General features: G+C 34.2%; 1 protein-coding gene across 5 annotated transcripts in view; it reads right to left on the bottom strand.

Moving 5' to 3' along the window:
- The window catches only part of LOC124355100 (multiple PDZ domain protein-like), a 250063-nt gene that overhangs the window by 104891 nt on the left and 118534 nt on the right, over nt 1-26638 (bottom strand). For all 5 annotated transcript variants that reach the window (XM_046806048.1, XM_046806047.1, XM_046806045.1 and 2 more), the window contains exon 3: nt 12206-12300. In XM_046806048.1, the coding sequence (XP_046662004.1) occupies nt 12206-12300 (95 nt within the window). The remainder of the gene's footprint in view (nt 1-12205; nt 12301-26638) is intronic.

Here is a 26638-nt window from a genome sequence, read left to right as displayed (position 1 = left end):
TTCAATAATAACGTTTTTTAACTTAATTTGATACCTGTGATCGTATATGTGTCGAGATTGCTAGATTTACGGGCTGGATCATACAGCCGCATTTCTCAAAATTCCGCATGTCGTAAAGTTTGCTAATATGTGTTTCGTTCCATACTTCTATGGGAATGTTAACTTTAAAACAACTTATACACAAAAATCCAATTTTTCAAAAATTGTTCTAATAAACAACATTAACATACTGCAATTAATAGCCAATTAAAGGCCGCTATTTACATAATATACAACAAATGGCACACAGAGCATATTCCCCAAAAACGTACCCAGTCAAAAGTTTTTCAAACAGTGAATTTTCATTTTGGTCAAAACGACATTTTTAACTCTTGATGGAAACATACACTTGTATTAATATTATATAATTCAGCGTGTTTGCTATATACCAATTTACAAATAAAATACAAACTGACAGCCTCAATTAACAATTTAACTTTTATGATTATTGAATGCAATAAATCTTACTTTATCTAAAACTCAGTTTTTTATTAATATTTGCGACTTCGCGATAAAATGGTTGGTATATATTCCCATTAAAGCGGTTTAAAGAGAGCTAAACTACGTCTCCATATGCTCGTTAAGATATATTTAATATAAAAGAGCCGTTGCGGCCAAAGAGGCAAAAATGACACCTCGCGGCAACCAACCTAGAACTTTCAAAATTATCTTAAGATAGTGAAGAGACAGTGACATAAAATAGTATGTTTATAAAGGAAACATACTTTGATACCAATCGTTACGCGGGTCTTCTATATGTAAATGAACTTATTTTCCAAATATTACAAGGAACACTGTTTAACTTTTTAAATTTCTAAAGATTCACAGCATATACGAGTCAATCTTATTACTAATATCTTAACACATAAAACCTTTTAATATACAAAGGCAAAGTAATATTTGATACAATGTAGCCAGTCTGTTAGTACGAGGTACGAATTTGTTGAATAAAGTGAACAAATCTTGGAAAATTGTTCAAATAAAACCAATACTACTCTGATCTCATATCCTATTAGAGTAGATCATTTTCTCCAACTTTACCTACTGGTTTATGACTCAAAACTCGTAGCCTATCACATTCGATTTAAATTATAGCACTTTAATTTTGCATGAATGTTTCAATCACAATTAGACGTCATTCAAAGCGGAACACAATAAATATTATTGGCAGTATATTAAGAAATTATATGATCAATTTTTCGCATCAATCCCCTTCCTCCTCTCCCCACCAAAGTAAAAAAAAATCATATTCAGTATTCTATTTGTTATCGAATGACTGATACATGACATGTTAGATACTTCAGATGACACATAACACGCAGTAGTAAATAATATGGGTGAAAAAGTCTATTTGCATGAACGCAAATTTCACGATAATTCAATCAGATTTTCTGACACACATTTGGTTCATACATCATAATAGGCTGTACAGAAAGTAACGCTGAACAGAAATAAAATCAAGTTAATGAGCACACAAGAGCGCGTGCGCGTGCGTGTGCCGAAGATCGAGTGGCAGGCAGACCCCGCTGCTTCTGCTGCTGATGATGCAACCAGTCGACCTGAACATTATAATGATACTGCCAAGGGGTTGCGCTGACTGTTCATTATATTAGCATCCCTGGATCCCACCCTACCTGATGTAGTGTAACACTCTCTATGAAATTTCACTGTTAGCTAACGATTATCGTTGTGTCTAGTAAATAGTTTGGATTATTTTTGTAGACGTTTTATTCAAACAGAGTCCTCAGCTATTGTCAATTACACTTTATCTCGTAGCCCAGGCTCTCCTCTACTTATCTGTGTTGTTATTGCTCTGAGAATTAGGTACGAGACATTTATCACTGTAAGCTTAAAAGAAAAATGTATTAACTTATGCGTCGGTTTAGACTTTCCACCCTTAGGTCCTATTAGACTTAAATAACCCACTAAAATTGTACAATAACAGAAGAAAATTTATCATAGATCAGATAGATAAAGTATACACAAACGTTCTACCTTTTCAATGCATGCCGAGTGATATATTTCACTTGATTTAATTACAATATGGCTTGACCAGACACTGTCAATTATATAGTAGTTTATCTAAATCAAGATTTTAAGCACTTGCCATTTAAAAAATATTAGTTAAAGTCTAGTGAAATACAAAAATATGTCTTCCAGTATAGTCGGAAGAAAGGTAAACTTTATTAGAGACTGTTATCAAATTGAAAATGCATTTGGAATTTGGAAAGTTATATTTTTACAACAATAATGGTATAACAACTTCAAAGTAGGCATGATAAAAAATTCAAAAAAAAATAAAAAATCATGTAACCCTACAAAATTACGAAAAATACACAAAATTAAAATCATAATAACCATATCAAGTGATTACTAATACCGGGGACTTGGTTTGATTTGGAATCAGCCAGAAATTCTGTTTATAGACATATATTCGTTGTTGATAATTTGTTGTTGTAAACCTCCAAAAACATTCAAGTAAGACCGTTACTTTATATATATATATATATATATATATATATATACATATATATATATTGATAATATATAAACCTCCAAAAACATTGTATATTATATATATGAAAGAAACGGCCAAATGCAAAATAATTGAATCGTAAAAAGTGAGGGCTCTGTGGTGTAATGGTAGCACATTCACCCGGCAAGTGAGAGATTCCAGGTTCGAGTACCGGCGGAGCAAGTACTTTTTGCGATTCAATGTTTATTGAAATTAAATTTGGCTATTGCCACTTATACAAATTTAATGAATGTAAACAAAAGTCGTTTGGCAGGTATTTGGTCTTTCGATCATATGTTAGTTTAGTTATTTAAACACATATGTGAAAGAAACGGCCAAATACAAAATAATTGAATCATAAAAAGTGAGGGCTCTGTGGTGTAATGGTAGCACATTCACCCGGCAAGTGAGAGATCCGGGTTCGAGTCCCGGCGGAGCAAGTACTTTTTGCGATTCAATGTTTATTGAAAATTATATATATATATATATATATATATATATATATATATCCTATTGAGATACTAAAACTGAAGCATTCATAACCACAAAGGTAAGGACTAATATTGATGTAAATAATTTGAAAATCCTAAAACATTTTCCATTTTGCTCTGTGGTACCTAACAATTGAGTTATGAAAGACCTAACCATCTCTTATACAAACGGCCGCCAACTTGAAATCTTATGAGATATCGTAAAATGTACAAAAGTAAAAGTTGCTTGAAATTGAAATCAACGTAAAATCTGAGATACCTATGTTTAGTGATTTCAGAAAGATAGGATTTTAAAAGAGCAAATCTTTATATGTCATAATAGTAAAAACACAACATCCATTATTACATAGTAAAAATCTGTATGTAGAACTCAGTAGAGAGCACCTCGTTTCTGTTTGAGTGTGTTTTACCGCAACTCCTCTTGGCAAGAACGTCACCAAGAAAAACTTGGGGGGGGGGGTCAAGACAACTGATATTTTCCCAAAGTGGACAGAAAATAACGCCCCATTTTGTTCTTTAAAAATTTCTTGAATGTTGTAAATGATCTTTCAGCAGTACATGTCAGTAATACTGAATTATTCAAATTATAATAATCGTTTACTAAAAAACGTAATTGAAACAATTGCAAATTTTGGATCGCTTGGTCCCCTCGCTGGCAACGCCCTTGCCTCTTGGTCTATAATAGATGGAAAAACAACCGTTGAAAATTACATTTGATCTTTAGCTTCATACATACCAACAAAACCTGAGGTTTTAAAATATTTTGGATAGTTCATACATTTTGATAAATACAAAAAATTAAATATTTGTTGATTTTCAAACATTTGGTTTGTTTACAATTTTAAACAGGCCGATTTTGAATTTAAAAACTACCTAAAATGGGATATATGATTTAAAAATTGTGCGATGCAACCTCTATTTGTAATAAAGAGGTTCTCCTAATGTTAGCGTAAAGTTTTGAACAATACACGGTTGAGTTTAAGATGGATTAACGATGTACGCTGTAAATATTGCGCTGTTAATACAAAGAGTATTGTAAAATAAGTTTTGAACAATACACGGTTGAGTTTAAGATGGATTAACGATGTACGCTGTAAATATTGCGCTGTTAATACAAAGAGTATTGTAAAATAAGTTTTGAACAATACACGGTTGAGTTTAAGATGGATTAACGATGCACGCTGTAAATATTGCGCTGTTAATACAAAGAGTATTGTAAAATAAGTTTTGAACAATACACGGTTGAGTTTAAGATGGATTAACGATGGACGCTGTAAATATTGCGCTGCTATTACAAAGAGTATTGTAAAATAAGTTTTAATAAATATCCAGCATATTTATGCAGCACTCCGGGAGTACCCTACAAAGAGGGTAATGAAGCCTTGAATACCAATCTGCGCTTCACTAAAAAAGGTAGCGGAGCCGACAAAGCTTTGAAGTGACGAGCCCAGGTGTAGCTCGCCTCGGCAGCGTCACGCCAGAGGTACAGCACTTCATCCGTGCTCCAGGTCCAGATATACTCGCATGCTTCACTTTCGTCGTGTTTCGCATTTAAACTTTCAAATACAATATCTACTGAAAATGTGTTGAATTTACTTCACGAGCATGAAAACAGAAAACCGTCCAGCTTATGACCGACAACAAAAATCATAGTACATATTGTGAACACTGTAAATACAGCCTGTCATGTCGGCCTACTTCCCGGCCGTAATAGAATTTAACCGCGTAGTCTGAAAATTCCTGTTTATTGGCTTAACGTTAGCGAAGCGTATTACTTGTGAGGCTGGAGAAGCGAAACTTTTGTCTGTCCGCACCATCACAGAACACTTATATAGCCATATAATACAGTAAACTTTTCCCCATTGATTTAGATACCAGTGTTAAATTATTAAAAGTTATTAAATTATTTTTAGTTGCCACCTTGGTTACCCATAAGGCCAATGTTAAAGTAGTCGCTAACGCTCAACCAAATCTCATGGAGTGAAATGCACTGATCATTGAACTCAGCGTTCCTTACGGAATAATAAAGCTTCATCAGACAGACGGACAGCCCCACGAGTGATAGACTTCGCTAGCGCTCAGCCACTAAGTGTACACATATAATGAAGTGCACTCGTAATACTCATCATAAACTTGTAAACATGTTCCACACCTGAATAGCCTTGTAAGCTCAAGTGGTATAAAAGGAACGAAACATTTCCCAATGGACATGTATACAAAGTGTCCAATAAAGGTGTAAAAATGAGATACGTCTTGTGCGATTTAACTAGGATTCCCAAAGGATATATCAGTCATAGTTTACTTCTGAACTTCAACTCATCACGCTTAGACCAGGTGTCGTCTGTCTCATTTTTACCTATATATATATATATATATATATATATATATATATATATATATATATATAGTAACATCCTTTACATACTACGAACAATTTGAACAAAGCACTACTTGTTTCTTAGTTTCCTTCTCTTCGACCGGAAAAAGATTGTGACGGCGAGGCATTGGCAGAGTGCAATATGAAGCGCTACAAGAGCGAATCCCTCACCCTCCCGTTCAAAGACCCAATGCAGTATGCGTATTATGGATTCCGGTATATACGTATTATGGATTCCGGCTGCGTATATTTCACAAGACGAAATTATGTTGTTTTAAACTGGAACATTTGCATTAATGTGTAGAATACAAAACCCCACATCATATGACAGTAATTCGCTCGTACGCATCCATTTGCTGCCAGCTGTTAAGCGGATAGGTAACTCGTGAAATTCTGAGTGAGCGTACACACTATGCGTATTTATCTAATTCTCTTTCACATGCTTAGGGTGATTGTAAATTTTTCTTTGTTATTTCACCGCAAAACGTTTTGTTTACTGTTACACGATTGATCAGAAAATATTATGTATGTCTACAATTCGTAGAATGTATTAAAAAGTATACAATAATTTTTTAACACTTTCCTGTTTTCTGACATTTTAATAAAAAACCAAGAAGTGGCCATCTAGGATGAATACAGTGCTCTCACCTAGTGGGCTTTCGAAGCTCTGACCCTCCGGCATCCAAAGTGCTAACTATATGTTTACTTAGAAACAATCCTCTACTTTAACTATTTCACAAAAGCCTGCTACAACCAAAAGTAAAAACCCTCAAAGATTCCACGTATGTGGAATACGCATAGTTATTTTCCACGGCTTGTACTCAAAGAGGTGGTGACACATTTTTTTTATACTTTTGATTACATCAAAAGTAATATTATTAAGTTTCCAAAGCAATGTCGAGGTCATACTTTTTATTTTCAACCACAAACTAACAATTTATGATGGCTATGTTTTCGAAATAAAAACACTGCGATGGCTACTATAAAATGAAATGTATCCGGCATAAAGAATCGCCAAGTAATTAAATAAGAGATCACTCAAATGATGAAAGTAGTTGCAATTAATGACATGAGATACTATTACACTTTGATGTGAGAGGGAATCCCTGACCCGAGCACTTCATCAGAATATCCAATATCTCATCACAATATTAATATTGCCTTCATGAGATTACGCCCAGGTGTAGGACGGGACGCGGTGCTGAGTAACAAGACATCAGATTGCGAAACGTTTACGACATCAAAGCGGGGAAATTGAGTTATTTGTGTTCTACAAGCACTAATTAGAGAAGGAAACCTTTCTGGAAACCAATTAACGAGTTTTACGGTCTTCCAGACAAATAATTAATGTTTATATAAAATTCTGTTTTAAGAATCTAATCTCATCATGAGCTGCTGGGTTTGTGATCAGACAATACAAATAAGAACACCGTTAAAGCTACCGAAGTGTTCAACATACGAGCATTACAGAAATTTATGAAGTACCTGTAAGAATCAACAATCCTTTTTTTCACCCATTTATGTAATATTCATACTATGAAAAAAGTTAGTAAGTTGACATTTTATTCAGATAATACAGATTCCACATATAAAATATGAATTAGTAAGATAATAAAGCTAAGACCTTCTCTTAAAAAATGTACGAATATGTACAAATATACACAAGAAATTTGATACGTCAAAATGCATGGCTTATACTGTATTCAAACCACCATGACTTGTACTAACTTAAAACAAGTTCCAAAATTGATTGATAAAACTACTCAATTTCAACATTTCGGGAATTAAAATATTTTAGTTGAGCAATTTAATTACAGTATATGTAAAGAACTATATAATGTTCCACTTATATATTCAACTAGAGCAGCTCGGTGTACATGCATTGCCTAAATTAAAAAGCATGACAGAAACGCCAGTATGTGGCAAGGGGCGACCTTCCAATTCTTCAACTATACAAGACTTGGAATACAAATAATTGAAAAGTTTCTTTCGAAAGGTATTATATATTTTTGTTTCCCCCTATATACTAAACAAAAACAGAAATTCAATGCATTTTAATGGTATATAACTGATGGTGCCTTCATTAGATAATCAAAGCTGTGGCACCAGCTACACAGAACAATTAGTGGATACTGAAATAACTACATATATTATTGCTATGTTACATACTTGGCAGCTCTGCTATCACATAAAACTATATTACTGAACAACCTAATGCACATGGCGATGTATTCGGTTAGTGATAAGCGAATAGAAGTGGGAGCAGGGTGACCAGACATCCGGCTTTAGGAGGACATGTTCTCTTTTTTAATGTTTATTTCCTGTCCTCACGGCTTTTGTAAATTATGTAAAATGTCCAGCTTTTTGGGAACTGAAACATGTTCGAAAATTGTAGCATCGTATTACAAAAGTCTTCTGATTTCCGTAGTCCCGAAGATAGACCATGAAAGTTATTGTAAAACACAAGTTATGCCATGGCATGTGAACTGCTGTTAGATTCAGTTGTATGTTGAGTGTTGTCTATAGTGTCACTGACTCAACCGCTATAGTGTTGCTTCTATCCGCTCAGCTGAACTGGTGAAAATCAAGGGGTATTTTCTATTTATGTATTATGAAAGGTAGGTTAATTTTGTTATAATAAGTTGTATATTTTTCTGTTATAGTAATAATGTATAATATATTATGTCTGACAGAACAGACTTCTAATAATGTAATGAATCAATGCAATGAATTAATTATAATTATCTCAAAAAGTTATTTTTAGTATAATTCTAAAACATTGGGTTAATATTAGTTCTAATGTTTAAAAAGAAGAATTATAACAATTTATTTAAATCTTATAAGACATAAAAATAATAGCCTCAGATAAAACTTTTATCCATCAATATATTCTTTAATAATATTCCATTTTTTGATTTAGTATATGCCAAAACAAATCCAATTTGAGGTTTTTTTTATTTGTATTATAATATACTTAAATACTGATATATACTTAAGTACTAATTTTTACAATGTGCGTTTTTTCAATAATGCATAAATAAATGTTTATAAGATTATTTAATACTGTCCTTCTTTTTGATTTAAACTCCTCATTTTAGTAATTTCCGTCTGGTCACCCTGAGGGAGTAACTGAGAGCGAACCAGTACATCATACGATGCTACCGGTATCTATGGGCGGCGTACAAGAACTAATTTAAGCACACAAACAGAATCAGCACAATCATTAACACGAATCTAGTTCTCTGGCAATAATCGATGACAATAGCGAACCGTCTTTGTGTGGCAAACATGCATGGTCTGTCACATGAATGACTCTTGTATGACAAGTAGGTCGATGATATAGACGATAACGATTGGCGAAGCCTGTACTAAGCCAATTACTTATTTATAACAGTATGAATTCCAAGAAATCTATCAAAATGCATCAAATCAAAAATCAAATCAAATCAAATTCTTTTATTGTCGTAGACATTGTACATGCATAGACATTGTCAATAAGCCGAAATACTACTCTTTGTCACAATAATTAGAGACAAATTATAGTTTGAGTTAACTTAAAATATACTGAACCAGTTACAAATTACAAATTATGCCTTCCAGTTGGATCAATATCGTAAATAAACTATTAAATAATCAACAAACTATTTACAATAACATATATAATAACAAAACATATAAACATATGGTTAAAATCGAAGGGTAACAATAACTGGACAAAAATTACATTAAAAAGTTGTGTCAGAAAGCTCTAGGAATTCATTAAAACCATAAAAGGGATTTTTTAAAAGCCAATAATTTAATTTTTTTAGGAATACCTGTTGCGGGTATTTATTTATATTGGAAACTAATTTATTATACACTTTCTTACACATTACAACATGACTTTTTAAAAACTTACTTAAACGACAGTGCTGAAAACTAATTTTATTTTTATTGCGGGTATTGTATGAGTGTATATTTTCATTTAGGACCATATCAGGTAGTTTTTTTAAGGAATAGACAGCCAGTTCAAATATGTAAAGGTTAATTACTGTATTTATTTCTAATCTTTTAAAAATAGGCTTACAATGATCAGATGGATTTGAACCGTCAATTATTCTAACGACTTTCTTTTGCAATTTTAAAATTTCTATAATTCTTGAATAGTTGCATCATTAATTATCCACACAATTAAAACGATATATTATTAAATTAAATTCTACATTTCCAAGGAAAGTTGATTGGAATGCAGAAGACAAATCTGAGATGAAGGATGATGGTACACATCAACTGGTGGCGACAAGTAACCTAATGAAAGTGAAAAGTATGTGAAGCAAATAATGGAGGTAGACATAAATATATTTCTGCATAAACATAATCAAGTTAGGATACCAGTAAGAAAGAAGAACTTTTGTTGAAACTCGTAATAAATTGTAAAGTGACTAAATGTAAAAAATTTCCCAATCAATTTATTTGTGGTTTTATTGCGGAAGTATAGCAACAGTTAGCTGCAAAATGTATGTATTTAAAGTTAAAAGGGCCACAAGTACAATATGTTAGATTATAGATCGTTGAAATTCCCTTCCCACACGTCTTACATCCTAATTACATGCGCGGGTATATATCGGCGTCTGGCTCAATATTATCGTATTTATATTGTGGAGAGTTATCTAATTATCTTTCAAGTAACATTATTATTGTTAATAAAGCGTATTAGAAAATTTCCTGCCACTTCACACCAACTTTAGCCCCCTGTGTTTGTACTTTGTCTAGGTTAAAATTTGTTAAAGCTCGCATAGATTTATGTATTGCAGGCGATTGTTTAGTAAATTTTAAATGAATACATTTTGAACACATTGTAATGTATGTTGGGGGTGGGAGATCTCTAATTTCAAATACGGCGTAGAAAAAAAGTTGTTTTCTCCTAATTAACTACCCATTGCTGAAACTAACTTTCTTTCATTATTCTATACCCATGTCAGATCTGGCATAGAAACTGAGCGTTCATACATTGATATAAATATATATTTGAGTGTGAAATAAAAACAAAACAAATATTTAAGTGCAAAACACTGAATGACTGGTCTGCCATGCCTATTTGTTGCACGAGAATCCTGTTTCGAGAAAGTCTCGTTTCGACAATCCATGTCTACCCGAAACAAATATTGTACATTGTTAAACAAATCAAAGCTCACAAGATACGGTTTTGGTGATGAGCGACAAATTATCAGATACCGTTCCCCACGGACGTCTTGCAGTAGAAAACACAGCGTTTGTAATAAAAACATGTGAAGAGCCATTTTATACGGTGATAACAAGCAGATTATAACAATAAACTATCTTCTTATCGAGCAGCACTCACTGCCATACAGTGCATACGCTTTTTATTACATCAACAGGATTGTTTCGCTACCAACGACATCTTGAAAAAGACAATATTATCTTGTGTTTTGATGATAACTCGTGATCCGCGTCAGCCAACTTAATTAACCCTACACATTAATAACGCCTTTCAACATCTACATAAACGGAACAGTGAGAGAATAGAATGGAATGGTTTCAGCAAAGTATAACAGGAAGGGGATTACGTTTTAGAAAATTAACTTCATATAGCTCTTGGATGAAGCAGATAAGCACCTGCTGCTCTGTGGATATCTGTTCTATTCCTCGTTTTATAAATAATTTCAATATTAAATTAAAGAAATCATACATACTGTCTGTAAAATCTAGAAATGCATATGAAAAATTAATAAAGACCATATGCACATACCATTACTAGAAGATTATTAAAATTGTAATTCTAATTATTTATAAGTTGCCCCGACGACTAGTGCTGAGGTTCCATTATAATAAAAGAATTATAAGATTCTATCCGCAAAAATCAAGATTGTATAATATTCTGTACAATCTTGCTAAAGAACTGAAAACAGCCCTGCTTAAGACTCATGTTCCTGGTAATGGACTATGAACATTTCTGTTCAAGGACAAGAAACAAACGTTCCTGCTCAAGGAGTATTAACGGCGTTTCTCTTGAAGAACTACTAACGTTTCTGCCCAAGGAGTACCTAAGTTCCAGCTCGAGGACTACCAACTTTTCTTTTGAAGGAGTAACAGTGTTTCTGTTCCAAGGACGTCCTGCTCCAGGACTACCCACTTTTCTGTTTAAGGGTTACCTAAGATTCTGTTCAAGGAGGACTACCAATATCCTCATTCAGGAAATGCCAATATTCCTGCTCTTTAATTATAAAGTTCTTTTACCAACGTTCCTGGTCACGAATTATATTCACTTTTTCCTGCTCAAGAATTACCAATGTCTCTGATAAAGAACTCCAAGACGACAAGATCCCATATCAAGAAATAATAATCTTTGAGAAGGCTGTGTTATTGCAGTGAACTTTATTCTTAAACAATATCCGAACTACAACAATACTACCGGAATCGAAGAACAGCATAGATACGATGTATGTTACTGCAACTCAGTTAATATACCTAATTAAGTAATTACTTATGTGCGCTAATCACGTGCAATAAGCCCTCACGAGTTGCTACCAACCCAGTGACTTACTTTCTCAGTCTACTGCTTCATCAAGTCACAAACTAGATCCAGTTTATTGCTCTTTCTTCCTTTATCTTTCATTTAATCATTTTTTCCATTAGTAACATAAACTGATGCCGTTATCTTATGCTTTTTAGACCGTCCAGTGTAGAATTTTTTAAAACTTCCGATGACTTTGTAATATGTTTTTGTTACATTATAACAAGTTACATGCCAGATGGAAATGTTATGTGATTTTAGGTGCTTACCTTAGAACGATGACTTTGAATATGTTCCCAGGAAGGCCTTTGATGATAGCTGATGCGTTCAAGTGACACCTGCCATGGAGCACGACTCCGTTCACCTGTAGGCAAATAATCAATCTTTACAGTTTAAAATGTAATTGCGTGTGTAAATTACGATTATACAATATGTTGAACAGTGGCTGGCTACGAGCTTAGCTGAATAATTGAGAAATACAAGACAAAATCATTACTTCTGCTCTATTAAATACATGTGCGTTAAGTATGTATATATATATATATATATATATATATATATATATATATACACACATATGTGTGTGTGTGTGTGTGTGTGTGTGTGTGTGTGTGTGTGTGTGTATATTTATATATTATAATAACACCATTCGTAATTATTGTCTTATATACGTCTATAAGACGGTTTGATAAGCAATGTTTTAAAAAACGATTGTTATTAGATTTTCAACTTCTATGTATATCCGATGAAACTATTATTCCGTTGAAAGCTCTCCTAAAATATTAGCAAACCACATACAATAATAAATAAACGGACCTGAAAAAATTAAATTACACCTAGTCCATCGGTAAGCCTCTTGAAAACATCACGTGTTGTAGAATGAAGCTGGTGCGTATTTCAGCATTATTTGATAATTATAAAAACTAAAATGCGCGAGACCAACTAATAAAAATTACAATGTTAAGAGCTGATTCGATATCAGCTGAGAAGGTAACAAAGTAGCACATACCATGACCCGGTAAGATAAAGTGTCATGGGCTGTAACCTAATCGGATTAGATACATACCAATATTTTAGAAAATAGGACTCCCGGAGTGAAGGTTTTGACGTAACGTAACGTTTCGCAGTGTTTGGAGCGTATCGTATTATCAATACATACTATAAATTAAAGTAGCTGTTTGTGTTGGTCTGTTTGTGCATCGATATTTTCTAAACTACTCAACGGATTTTGATGCGGTTTTCACTGTCGGTTTCATTATGAATAGATCAGGTTTCAAAATGAGTAAATATTTTAATTATATAAAGGAGAGAAAAGTTCTTATGATACGAAAATTGATATTTTGGGCGCTTTCGTTGTTAATACTAGACGAACGGCTGGGCCGATTTGGCTCATTTCGTTTTTGAAATATTTTTAAAAGTCCAAGGTTGGTTTAACAGATGAATATCACTTGAAACGTTTTTCAGAAAATTTAATAATTCTGCAAGGTAATTATAATATTTACGACACGTAATCCAACGTTTAACTGACCCTAAACAGATGGTGATACTCAAATGAAGTTCAACAAAGCGGCAGAAATATTTGTTTACATTTAAATTTTATAAATTACTAGCGGGCCCGGCGCGCTTTGCTGCGCATTTCAATAATTTTTTGCAAAAGTTGCCCGCGGCTTCGCACGCAATTTTTCGTTGAAAACAGTACACTATATTCACTTATTCTTTTTCTATCACATTCTAAACATTGCTGAGATAATTGATAGTCGTTCCATCGTGAGCCTCTTGGGCGTATTATGAAGGTATGTACCATATTCCTGCCTCTATCTAGCTGTTACCCACGGCTTCGCACGCAAATCTTAAGAACCGAAGTCCTTATATTACTTAGTAAATTTTTTTTTTTTACTATAATAAATTTTAGATTAAATTAGTTATATCTCCGATGCCACGATTGAGCTTGCTTTGTTGTCTCGATCGAGAGAATATGTACACACGGAGTTTTGAGAACCATACTTCTGTCAAAAAAAAACAACTAAGGTTGATTTTATAACATTCTTTATATTTGTAGCCAACGTAAGATAGTAATTATGATATCTGCATTACTCTTCTGATCAAGCATGAGCATGGTTTATATTAAATAAATATTGCAGTTAAAGGTGAATTTTTACGTCAAATTTGAATTGTATTATCTGGATAGTAAAGTCTATGTTTAACAGTGATTGCAAAAACAGTTTAAACAAAATTTGTCGTTTCTCTTAAGCTTACTCTATGCTTTAAAACTATAAGTGTAATATATGTTTACAAATAACAGCTGATTAAAAATTTGAAAAGACGTTAACATATGTTTGCTGCAATGCATTTCTTATGGGTATTTCTGTAACCAGTGGGGCGGAATCCTGAATCGGGAAAGGGATGGGCATAGCTTATAAACCTTCCCCGTTGAAAAATACATATACGTACAAATTTTCATCATGATCGGTCCAATAGTTCACGATTCCATAAAGGACAAACATACAAACATTCATTTTTATATATATAGAAGATTGAATAATTATACAGTGCTTGATCATTAATATGACACACATTGCAAAGACAAAGTTACTATATTTTAGATTGACCAATGACGAATAAAGTATATAAACCATTGAAAAATAATATTTAAAACCCACCTGATGAACACAGCTGTGAATATTTTGCACATAAGGTTATCGACACTGGTTACCTTAAAAATTTGACTGTAGTTAAAGGAAAAGTAAAGGGATGACACATTCTTCCCCTCATATCAGAAGCAGAATACAAGCGACAGAAGTAGATGCATTTTTACTTAAGTGCTCTTTTTAAGCTTACGTATGCACCTGAAACACGTGTTTATTTTCTTGGCCAGTGCAACAACCTAAACTCATCTGTGGTATCGTAAATACATTAGAGCGAAAGTGAATTTAATCTGTCACATCTGACTCTTTTGGACCACAATGACTTTTTATGCGTACGTAACTTATATATGTTCATTATCCAAGACAAGAAAAACTTTTACTGTGGAACTTAAAAAACCTTTGGCAGAAAGTAAATTAAAAGAGCCCAAAGTTGACGCTTTTTAATTGAAGTTGGGTTTTGTTGGTATATATATTTTCTTGTCGGGGCTCAAGTCAAACTAAACTATGACACTTTAAATAATTTGGATAGAAAAGTAATCTAAACAGACGAAATATGATTTGTTAATACAACAACACCTAAAATAGAACTAGTAATATTTTATTCACATTTTGAATCTCTCAACCAAGGATACTAAAAAGATATGTACCTAATATGTCTACTTATGTTTAAAAACTGTAGGACTCCGTCAGATTACATCATAAATACTTCCACTAACAAAGCTATGGGCTTCGACTTTGAAAATTGAGCGAGTACCCGCAGGTAACTGCTATTTTACTTATAATTAACTTCGCAAACAATTCTACAACATTCAATAATATAAATTCAACCAAATCAATGAAAATAACTGGAATAAAGATTTGCTGACTAAAATAATAAGAGATTATGACAGTATGGAAAGAGGTCTATAAAGTTGAGGGGAAGGGAAGCTAAATGGAACGTTGTTAGTTGAGAGAGAAATAAGTGAGTGCAGTTGGGAGATTACTTTAGTTAATCCCCATCATTAAAGGCCAGTTCCGAAAATTAGAACGAACCAGACTTCTTTGTCAATCTGTAGTATTAATTTATATTACATACATCGAGCTTGCTTAATGAATCACTGTTATTGAACCTGAGCCGTTTTCATATACTTATGGGTAGTTTTCAACAATTTAAAAGTTGTTTTCCGATTGAGGAGCCCCTGCCTTAGAATCTTTCAAACAAAACCAATCAGTACACACTATGAAAATTTAGAGGTTTCGTAACTATCCGCCATACTTTTAGTATATGCAAAGCTCGGATTTAAGTTATAACCTCAATGTTACGTTGAAAACGTAAATATACGTAACTCTATTTGATTAGTCTATTCAGTTTCGGAGGTATTACCATGAATAATTTGGAAAATTATTAAACCAAGAATTTTGTGAACATTTGAGATCTTTATCTTAGGAAACTTAGAAAATGTTCTTACGCCAAAAAAAAGTTTAATATTAACCCAACACAAAATGAATAATCAAAATACAAAATTTAGATTGCGACTGCAAAGTTTTTGAACCGGCAAAGTTACTTAAACATAATTTGGATTGAACCTTGAAAATGGTTTATCGTTAATGAACGGGATGCGACCAGATGCACGTTCATAGTTTTACAAAACCTGTTGGAGAACAAAAATACTTCCAGCGGTTACTTTAATTGTATCTTGTGTGTTTTTAATAAAAGAAAATTGGACCCATGTTTGACGATTTAGTGTATTAGAAATAGGATTTTGGTGGATCCAGTAGAACGTTTGACATTGGATATACCAAAAACTAATAAAGATAAAGACCTCTTTGTTTTTCATGACAACGATTTATCAGAAAAGATGTAATACAAAGGGAGAGGGGAATTGTATTAAAACTTTTAAGGCGCCCCCTTCCTTTCGGAAGATACCCTCAAAACTTTTGAGCACACCAAAAACACCCAACTGATTAAAACCAACTACCAAGTTTAACTGTGGATTCTGGATGTGTATGAAAAGAGAGCTTTGACTTTTCAGTACCCTGTTAGATTATTTAAATATTGATGCTTGCAAAAAGTATACAGGACATGTTTGAACTGTCCTAAATACAATAATTTGTAAGTGTGTTCACGTCAAATCGTAAACACAATTGCAATAAATGTAGTAAAAAAAGAAACAAATATTTTCAGGTGGCAATTATCGTCAATTTCAATAAACATAACAAAAACAGTTGAATGTGAGAATTACTTTTCCATGACGTTTAAAGTAGTTTACCACTGTATCCTTCGCCTCACTAAAATTTAATCATCCTAAATATATATCCTACACAAGTTTTAGAAATTTTAAAACATTTACTACAAAATCTCTAATCGCCATCTTCTTTTTTTATTCATGCAATCGTGTTTAGATTATTCGAACATAACTTAACCTATCCCTCGTTATGTTTTATTTTGTTTTTAGTGGAAGAATTCAGAACCGTGTTTACGTAAGTAGAAAAAGTATTTTTATATGGTTGGAAGAGTGAGTGCTAACTACTCCATCGAGCAGAATGGACTGCTTGATGGAGCAGATAGCACTGTTCCAACCTATAGCAGATAAAAGGGGCAAAAGCGACTGTCTCCTGTCAAGATCCCATGGAACACAAGCTGTGGATCACACCCAGTGAGGTAATCACATCCTCTACTAAGTCCATTCTGCTTGATGGAACAGATAGCACTGTTCCAACCTAAAGCAGATAAAAGGGGCAAAAGCGACTGACTCCTGTCAAGATCCCATGGAACACAAGCTACTGATTCACACCCAGTGAGGTAATCACATCCTCTACTAAGTCCATTCTTCTTGATGGAGCAGATAGCACTGTTCCAACCTATAGCAGATAAAAGGGGCAAAAGCGACTGTCTCCTGTCAAGATCCCATGGAACACAAGCTATGGTTCACACCCAGTGAGGTAATCACATCCTCTACCAAGTCCATTCTGCTTGATGGAACAGATAGCACTGTTCCAACCTCTAGCAGATAAAAGGGGCAAAAGCGACTGTCTCCTGTCAAGATCCCACGGAACACAAGCTATTGATCTCACCCAGGGAGTTAATCACATCCTCTGTTAATTCCAATTTGCTTGATGGAGCAGTGAGCATTGTCACCCTATAGCAGTCAAACGGGCAGAGGAGGCTGTGTACCTCAGATTGTAGCGATAAATTTGTCATAAGCTCTAATCTTTATAGTTCGTACTGAACTAGACTTATCGACCGAATAAATTCCTGTTATAACTGTTTTCCTACAAGCAACGTTGCCACTGTACATTTATGAATTGTCTCACATAGGTTTTGTGTTGCCCAGTTCAGGTTTTATTGGACAAATACATTCAGCCCTACTGAGAAACATTTGCCCCATTAATCTAATTCTTATCAAAATGGAAACATATATTTCAGATAAAAACACAAGAACAGAACTTAAACTCAGTATTATAAACTGTACATGTAAAGTCAAACTGAAGTTCTTTGTCGGAATTTAACGAAAAGCCTGCGTGTACTAATACGCGATCGAAAAGCTGTTCCGGTTTCCTTTCTAGTGATCCTCGCATTGATCATTTCCAAAAATCGATATAACAAAAAATACCAAAGAATTCTAAACATTATGAAACTATCGCTAACAAATGTTTGGGCAACTTCATCTAACCAATGGTGAACAGTGAACACTTCAACGGTAACAAACTATGGAATCATTTTTCTACGCACATATATTTCACTCGCGCCGACAACCCTTGTTGTTGAACAGTATCCTTAAGAATATCAATTGCGAGAATTCAAGCCAAATAAATGTTATCTTAATACTCATTAGACAATCGTGTGTGTAATCTTGAGCCATCTTCAGTCGGTACGCAATGCAATCAAGCGATTTGACTTCCATTAGCGTCCTGTGACATGACACAACACCCCCTCCCCCCACCATACTCTGCAATCCTTACACTCCCAATATACTCCGTCTCGTATTGCAGCTTTGAGCCGTGTGTTCAGTTTGTAGCTTGTAAACTCTTCACTTCATTACACATTCAGAATTCAATGAAATCTGAATCTATCATGTACTGTTAGTAGTGTTTATTTCTCTAAAATTAAAATGGTACAGAAATATCAGTAAACACAACTTGCGATGCAGAACAATAAACACTGAGCCAATGTCATAGGAGGGATGTGCATAATAGAATACTGAAATTGTTGTTATAGTTATGTACAACCAATTCCTACAAATCAAGAGTAACTTTTTGGGTTAAACTGGCCCAAAGAAAACATTAATCTTAATCAACAATGTTGAAAACTACCAAATGCAACAATATATAAGCTATACTCAAAGTATTGTAGTTACGTAATATTCTTAAGAGTTACAGTTTTAGTTATGTTAGTTGAAAAATGATAAAATTAAATTATAAAAATATTACAGTACATTGCTAACGTACATAAGCTTATTCAAAACTGACCATTAAAGAATTTAATTAATAACAAATATTTTTTACTAAACCGAAAAAGGATTTTATGAAACGATTGCAATATAAAAAAGACTAGCATTCCAAACTATAAACATCACTTACGTCTACACATTTCATAAAACAACGATGGAAGTTATAGTTTTTCACTGGTTCCTAAGATACGAAAACATGACTCAATTAAATAACACAAACATTAAAAAGAATTTTGCAAATGTACACTTATACTATACAATGTACTGCCGCTGGTATAGCGCACTGATAAGGTTAACCTAAATATTTCTGAGGTATTACTAATTATTTGTAGTATTACCATGTTCTACTTAAAATTAACTTTGACGGTTCATAATTGAGTGGAGGGAAAGGAGGGAAAGTAAAACGGTTGAAAACTTAAATAATATATAAATGCGACAAGAAATAAGAAATGAAGAAGTACTCAAATTAATTGGCGACGAAAGTATGTTGAGGGAGAAAAACAGAGCAAATGCTTAACCGTTTACAGTTCACTCTCTTGGGAACACTGTTTTAACATTTCACCGCTTATAATGGACCGTTAGTGTCAACATTGGCATCATCTGCGGTGTCTTTTTTCATCCCAGAAAAAATTCTGCTCCGGATCTAATGTACTGTTGACGTATACTTACTTACTTAATATTATTTATAAACTGTTAATACCTCATTTTGTAATTTCAGTTTAGAATCACTTTGCATGCTTAATGTTATGTTTAGAATTAGAAGCTTGAGAAAAGGAGTTAGATGCCAGGATCAAAATGTTGTGTTTTTGTTGTTGCCAATCCTAATGATGGGAAAGGCCCATAGTCTTGTTAGTACTTTGACGTAATACATTTCCAAAAACGTCATACATTGTCTTCATACGGCTCCTGAAGAGACGCTGTGATTGACATATCATTGCCATCGATGTACATTACGTTCTGTATTTTCCAAGAAAGAACAGTTAACATACATTGTCCATTTAGTCGTGTACAAACTCAAACTGAAGAGTTTTAGACAAGGAAAGGCTATTTTGTAAGAACCCAAACGAGAAGTCGGTTGCAATCTAGGGATCCGTAAAAAAAGAAGTCTTCTTTGATCGGGCGAAGTTATGGCTCTCTCTTACACTTAAGTTGGGGACCAACGGCTTAAAGGTGACTTCCGAACCACCACCAACGGCCGGGGAAGTGAGCTGCTTGCAAGAAGAACACGAGTGCTCAACGATCACCCATCCGAGCAGCAACCACACTCTACGTTACTTGATTCGGATATCTTGCGATAACCGCTGTACCCGCTACACTACGCCACTGGCACAGTGTATCCATACCACTCCAACATACATTTCGATTATATCGCGTTACAATCATCGATCCGTGTCAGTGTTCAATTAATGTAAGATGTTAGAATATTAAATTTTGTTTTAAAACAATCATATGATAATTAAGCACGTATACTGTGCGTAATAAGTGTGCTTGAGCTACATTTAGTCTACCATAAAACGTTTCTACGACAACGGTGACCCACAGTAATCCGGCTGTTTGTCGGGTTCTATTTCAGTCCCGGTGTAACGACTACGTTCTAAACAAGTTGGAAACAAAAGTGGTGATTTATAACGAGTACTCGGCGGAGAGAGTTGTAAAGTTGGGACGGAACCTGGGAGCGTGGGCGGGAGGTAAACTGATTGTGCTTGGGCGGCCGGGCGCTTGTCAATACACCGCCCAAGTAAGCCGCCGCGCCGATCAATTAATATCATCCGGTCGTGTCAGGGAGACTGACTGGTATCTGCGGGAACAAATACCCGATATTTCCCCGCCACCACTTACACATCCTCTCTGGCTTTTTGTCGGGAAACACGGTTCACCTAGGATATTCTTCATAGATTATACGTAATAATAAGATAATACAAATATATTATAGAATATTCTAAAATCAAAATAAATAAAACGATATAAAGACCCGGAGAACGTAACGAAAATCTGTACCGTAGGCTACTGACAGTAACTATCTATTACGAGCTATTAGGAGCGCCTTCTATTTGATGCCCGCAACACCACGTCTCGCATGTACTGCATGCATTGCATATTAACTAGGCGCATAGCTCTTCTACCTTTTTTGTGAAAACTTTGGCGCCATTCGACATTTTGACCTCAAAATGAATAGAGTTATTTCTTAAACCAAGAGGAACCTCTGTATCAAGTTACAAATCACTAGGACCTTTCCATTAGTTATCACAGGGGGGGGGGGGAGATCGCCTACCATCTAGCGCTGAACGTTTCAAAGCAGAACAGAACACCTCGAATTCGACTAAAAATATTGTCGTTTAGTTCATAAAACGCGTTTGGTTTCCGAAAATACGGATTCTCCATAAAAACAGCGTAAACTACATATTATGTACTTGAAATCTATAACAATTAATTGTTAGTTTTACGCTTATTCAAGGAGTCAAATTTTAACAAGTTTGGGTAGTTATCAAAAGATAATTACAAGTATTTAAGTGGCGTTTTCAGAAAATTGTCGCAAAATTGTGCAAAGTTACGAGTTGTGCAATCAAATTTCATTACAGTATTAAAAAACTAGAATTTTTCCTTCAAATTTAAACACGTGTAGTATTAAAAATAACGATCTTGTTCGTATACGAGATATGTCATCTAATAGGTATGCCCGTATGGAAACGGATATCATATGGCTTTAATATTGTGGCCTTTAAATTTTGAATCAATAGCGGTCCTAGAGAAGAGCAGGCGCCTCTCATGTACCTATCTATCTGAGAAAAGACATAGAGATGACCTTCGTATCTAATTACATGTTTAACATTTCAATAAAATAAATTTTTCCATAAAACCTGCTTCATTGTTTCCCTCCAACTGAATCAATTTCAACTAATACCTAAACCAAACCGAAGTGGTTTTTACATAACGGTAAAATGTTTAATATACATACATGTCTAAGATATATTGAAAAGCTAGTGCACAATTAAATTGATCTTAATTTACATTATAATGCATGGCTGGCATACCTTGGGAGACACTGGACTCTAGATACTAACCATTTTGTTTATAATATGTGCAAAACGTTCTAGCAATATACTAAGAATCTCAGCAGTAATTTGCACGCTTATAAAGCAATATTTTATGGATTTTGTAGATGAGGCGAAAGTTCTTCACAAACCCAAAGCGTCTGATTTTTCTAAGAGAAATACAAAAAACTTACAATTAATAAACCGATACAGCAGAGTATCGAAGGGTCTTACAGAACGTAACAAAAGGGTTAACAAAATAGACAAACGGTCTTGCCCTTTGGCCTTTTAATCCCAGAATCAATACAGTTCTTCCTTGGACCACGGGAAACCTAAACAACAAGTTTCCAGTCTCTAGACCCTTTCTACCAAGATCTATTGCACAGACGGACGGACAACGACACCTTCCCGGCACTTAATAATCTGTTAAACAACCAGCTAGCTGTCAGAGAGGATTGCTTTGTTGGTGGACAGAACAATGACAAATGTTACGGTACAGAGGAGGCGCTTTGGCGCGAGAAAAGATTGGGTGGAAGAATCCGACACCTCTCCCAGGATAACAATGTGATTTACTGTAAATATCACTTTTCAACAGGGATGATTGCACGTGTCAACTGGCCAAGAGACTACCTCTGGCACATAACAGTGTTTTGGTATATACTAAAAATACATTAAACAGGAACATTTATTCAGAAAATTGTTAGGATTAAATTAGAGACATTATAATAAGAAAACAATTTCATTTAATTTTATTTTGTGAAAACTGTGGAACACATTATTTTTTATTGATTTATTTCAACGCCATGCCCACGTTTCACGCTACATAATCGAGTTACGCAAATGGGTTGAAAGCATCACGAGTGTTTTTCCGGGATTCGAAACAAAATTATATCAAATGAATACCGACAGTGCACAACATTACTTTAATGTGATATACTTTATTTACATCGGATTTTCTACCTATATTTACAAATTATTATTATTTTTCTCTGAATTGGTTTGGAAACATCGTTGGCTAAAAAATGTTGATAAACAAACACGTAACTGACACAAATACCTGCTTGTATTTTACGGACTTGGTAAAGTTGCGAATACAATATCATAAAGAGATAAAACTGGTTTGAAATCTAAACCATCGTTCGGAAACCAGCAAGTGGAACATAAACAATCTCCCTAAGTTGCTCTGTTCAATGTATGCTCATATTATCGTATAATGCCAGTCCTTTAATAATTATTACTGTTCAATAGAACGTATGAAATTCTACGTTAACTTTTTCGCATGATATCAACAGTATGGGTAATTAAGTATGATTCTGCAAAGATAATAGGATTAAGGACATTTGTCATTGTTATATGTTACACTACGTTTCAAGGATCAAAATTTACCCTCTTCTTCAGGTGTCAGATATTACATTCAAGTTAGAGGGCAGATTTCTGAAACGTAATGTTATACTTTTTTAACATATAGCGATAACAATGGTCGAAATTATATTATCCTTCAAAGGCTTCCATTGTTAATAACAAACTTTAAATTGGTCATGGCGACGTGTACCCCATCGGGCGCACGCGAACTTTCACATCTGCCGTCTACTCCATCGGGTACACACATGGCTTTCAAAAAGTGCTTCGTGCACCAATTGTGTTACACGTTGTTATATATTTCATTATGAGTGTTTATATTGTTTGCTTGTCTTGGTACTTTTTTAAATATGAGACAGCGCTTTAAAAATACCTCATACTATCGAGTAACCCGTCGGGAAAACGATCGTTTAACTGTTTAGATACCATCTTGGGGTACGTGGAAAACGTTGAAGAAACATATTGTTTTGTGCTAAATTTCGAAGCCAACACTTTTCCTCGTTATATTTTCACATTTAACGTAAGGAAACGTTTACAGTTTTTTTATTCTTATTATTGATAAATTCGATAGCATAAAAGGCTGAGCAAAGTGTCTATGTCCCGTAGTAGTGGGACTTTATTACGCGTCGGTGTTGGCGTCTTCATCGTCTTATTTATTGACTCTGCTAACAAATATGCTGCTGCTCAGAATACCTAGAGCTGTGAAGTACAAACCTGGTTATTACTTTACCTGTTACTCGCTGCGTACTACCTGAATTGTGGCAGTTATCATCCCAGGAATTATTTAGGAATGGTGAGTTAGAAACTTAAAATAAGTTTCAGTTAGGTACCGAATAAAAACATCAGTCAGTGCGTAGATATGAGATAACAAGAATATGTCTTTGAAATCGCATAGTATTAAAACCAGTCCGAAAATTAGTGGTCGTAATGAACGTGTTTTAGGCAAAGTAGTGTGTATATTTGATTTTTATGCAAAAGTATATAATTCTAAGATTTTTAATTTTACGTATAATGTACACACAGTTAATATTTTTAATTGAACCGAAGTTTGATCACGATCACGCCTTGTGTGTGACGTGACATAGTCTGCCTACACACGACGTAATGCCGGTAAACCGCGTCAAATAGGCGAGTTAATCAAGTCACCGGGCCAATCAGGACGCGTTCGGCCGATGCTGGACAATACAGTCATGTCCTTTGTCAATTTCCAAGTACAGTGAGAGAGGGCTGTTCAATGTAAAACAGTTTCCTCGTTCCCTGTATCCGTTGGAAAAATTCAATTTCAATTTCCCTTTCATCGTGAAATGTTTGAAATCCCACTAACTCTATCCGTTGTGCTTACAACGATAAATTGAGAATTGCAGAATGTCAATCGATAAATCGCCACCAACGTTTTATTTTAGGCTCTGTTCCAAGCAAACAAAAATGTGTACATGCAATATTCATTTACCTGAACTGTTTTGTTAAACCATTAAGATTATTTGTCTATTATTTGAAATTTTATAAACTCAGCGCAAAAGACTCCATTCCTTATATATTTCAAGATAAACATTTCTGATTGAAAAAAGCTTAATTGTGCAAACTTAATGATACAACAAATGGATATACTTAAAATGTGTAAAAGCGCTCAATTGGTTTGTCAGTTTCGATTAAATTGCAAAAAAAAATGACAAACTCACGCGAGAATATATAACTTGAATTTACTATAGAGTCTATACAGTACATACTAAGAAAGAAGTAAATTACAATGGCAATAAATATAAACTTTTTGACGTATTTTCTTGATCGTGACAACAAGGAAAACTCAACATCGGCGTTGGAAATATAAACCAGAAGTGTTCATACAGGTGCAAAACCTATGATACTGCGCGCGAAGCCGCGGGTAACTGCTAGTTTATAATAGTTTTATCTGAGATATCCATAATGTTATGTTGAATTCATTCAAACACCCTTCTTTAATTCATAAGCTACGCATCTTTATTCATATTTAGTGAGGTTACATAGCCTAAAATTACAAACTAGACCGGTTACGGTGGAGCAACCGACTTTGTGTTTGGATAACATATTTTTAACTTAAATTCATAGCGCTGATATCTTCTCTAAATGCAGAAGAGGTAGAAACAGTGATATGATAGCTCCACGTCAAATTAAAGGTACTTTTAGTATTAAATTTGGGTAAATTTGTAATCTAAACCAACTAAAAAAGTTGTTTTTTAATTTTCATACAATCAGGGAAGTCGTCTTGATAGGGAATCATAGGGAAGAGCTACGAATTTGACAAAAAATACAGCATCTTATGATTTTGATGTAATTCAACCCATGACAGGACCTCTTTAAGTATCAAAGTTTATATTTTCTATATCTGCAGTTCCTTATTTGGATGAAAGTAGAGACTGTCATCAAAAATTGTATTCTACCAAACCTTCATCAACAGTCCTATTAACTCTAGTTCGGCGGGGAATATAGTTCTCAGAGAGTAAAAGTTTTAAGGTTGAGTCTCACGTTATGGCAGCGAAGGCAAGTCACCTCTAGGGTTCTCTGAGGCAGTCAATAAGTAAAAAATGCATGGTCTATAGCCCCGGAACTGTATAATTTACTACAATATGGCACCACACCTTGTCAAAACAGTTCTTAATGTTGTAAGTTCCACTATATGTTTCGGATCGAAATTTCCCATCATTAGTAGGTTTTAAACGCTAAAAGTGCTTCACATAGGGTAGGCAACTAAAAATAAAAACATATACAACATGTGGAACCTACAACATTTGGAACTGTGACAAGGTATAGTATGATATTTTAGTCAGGACGCCCGTCCAAACGTGTCCCAAATATGGGGAATTGGGTGAATAAAAAGGGGAAAATACTAAGGGTGCCAGTCCTATTCCTTTTCTATTCCATAATTTGTCATTCTCTGTTTATTTGCCTTAATGGCAGTTCAAAAACGTACTCGAGTATCGATACCTATATTTAGAGTTTTGATTAAGAGCCCAAAAAGTATTTCTTAAATTCATGTTATTCCTCATGGTTCAAGGAAGAACTCTATTTATTTCTGGGGTCAAAAGGTTAAAATTTAAGAAGAAGAAGAAGAAAAAGTTCTTTATTTGTACAATAAACAAAAACAAAAACAAAATATTACGCTCAATAATGTTAATAGGAACTAGCTTTAGCTCACTAAAAAAATAAGTATTTATTTATCCTAAGTAAGGAACAAAAATTTGCACTAAATACAATGGTCA

Source organism: Homalodisca vitripennis, chromosome 2, assembly GCF_021130785.1.
Source record: "Homalodisca vitripennis isolate AUS2020 chromosome 2, UT_GWSS_2.1, whole genome shotgun sequence".
Taxonomy (NCBI): Eukaryota; Metazoa; Arthropoda; class Insecta; order Hemiptera; family Cicadellidae; genus Homalodisca; species Homalodisca vitripennis.
This window is presented reverse-complemented; position numbering and strand designations above follow the sequence as displayed.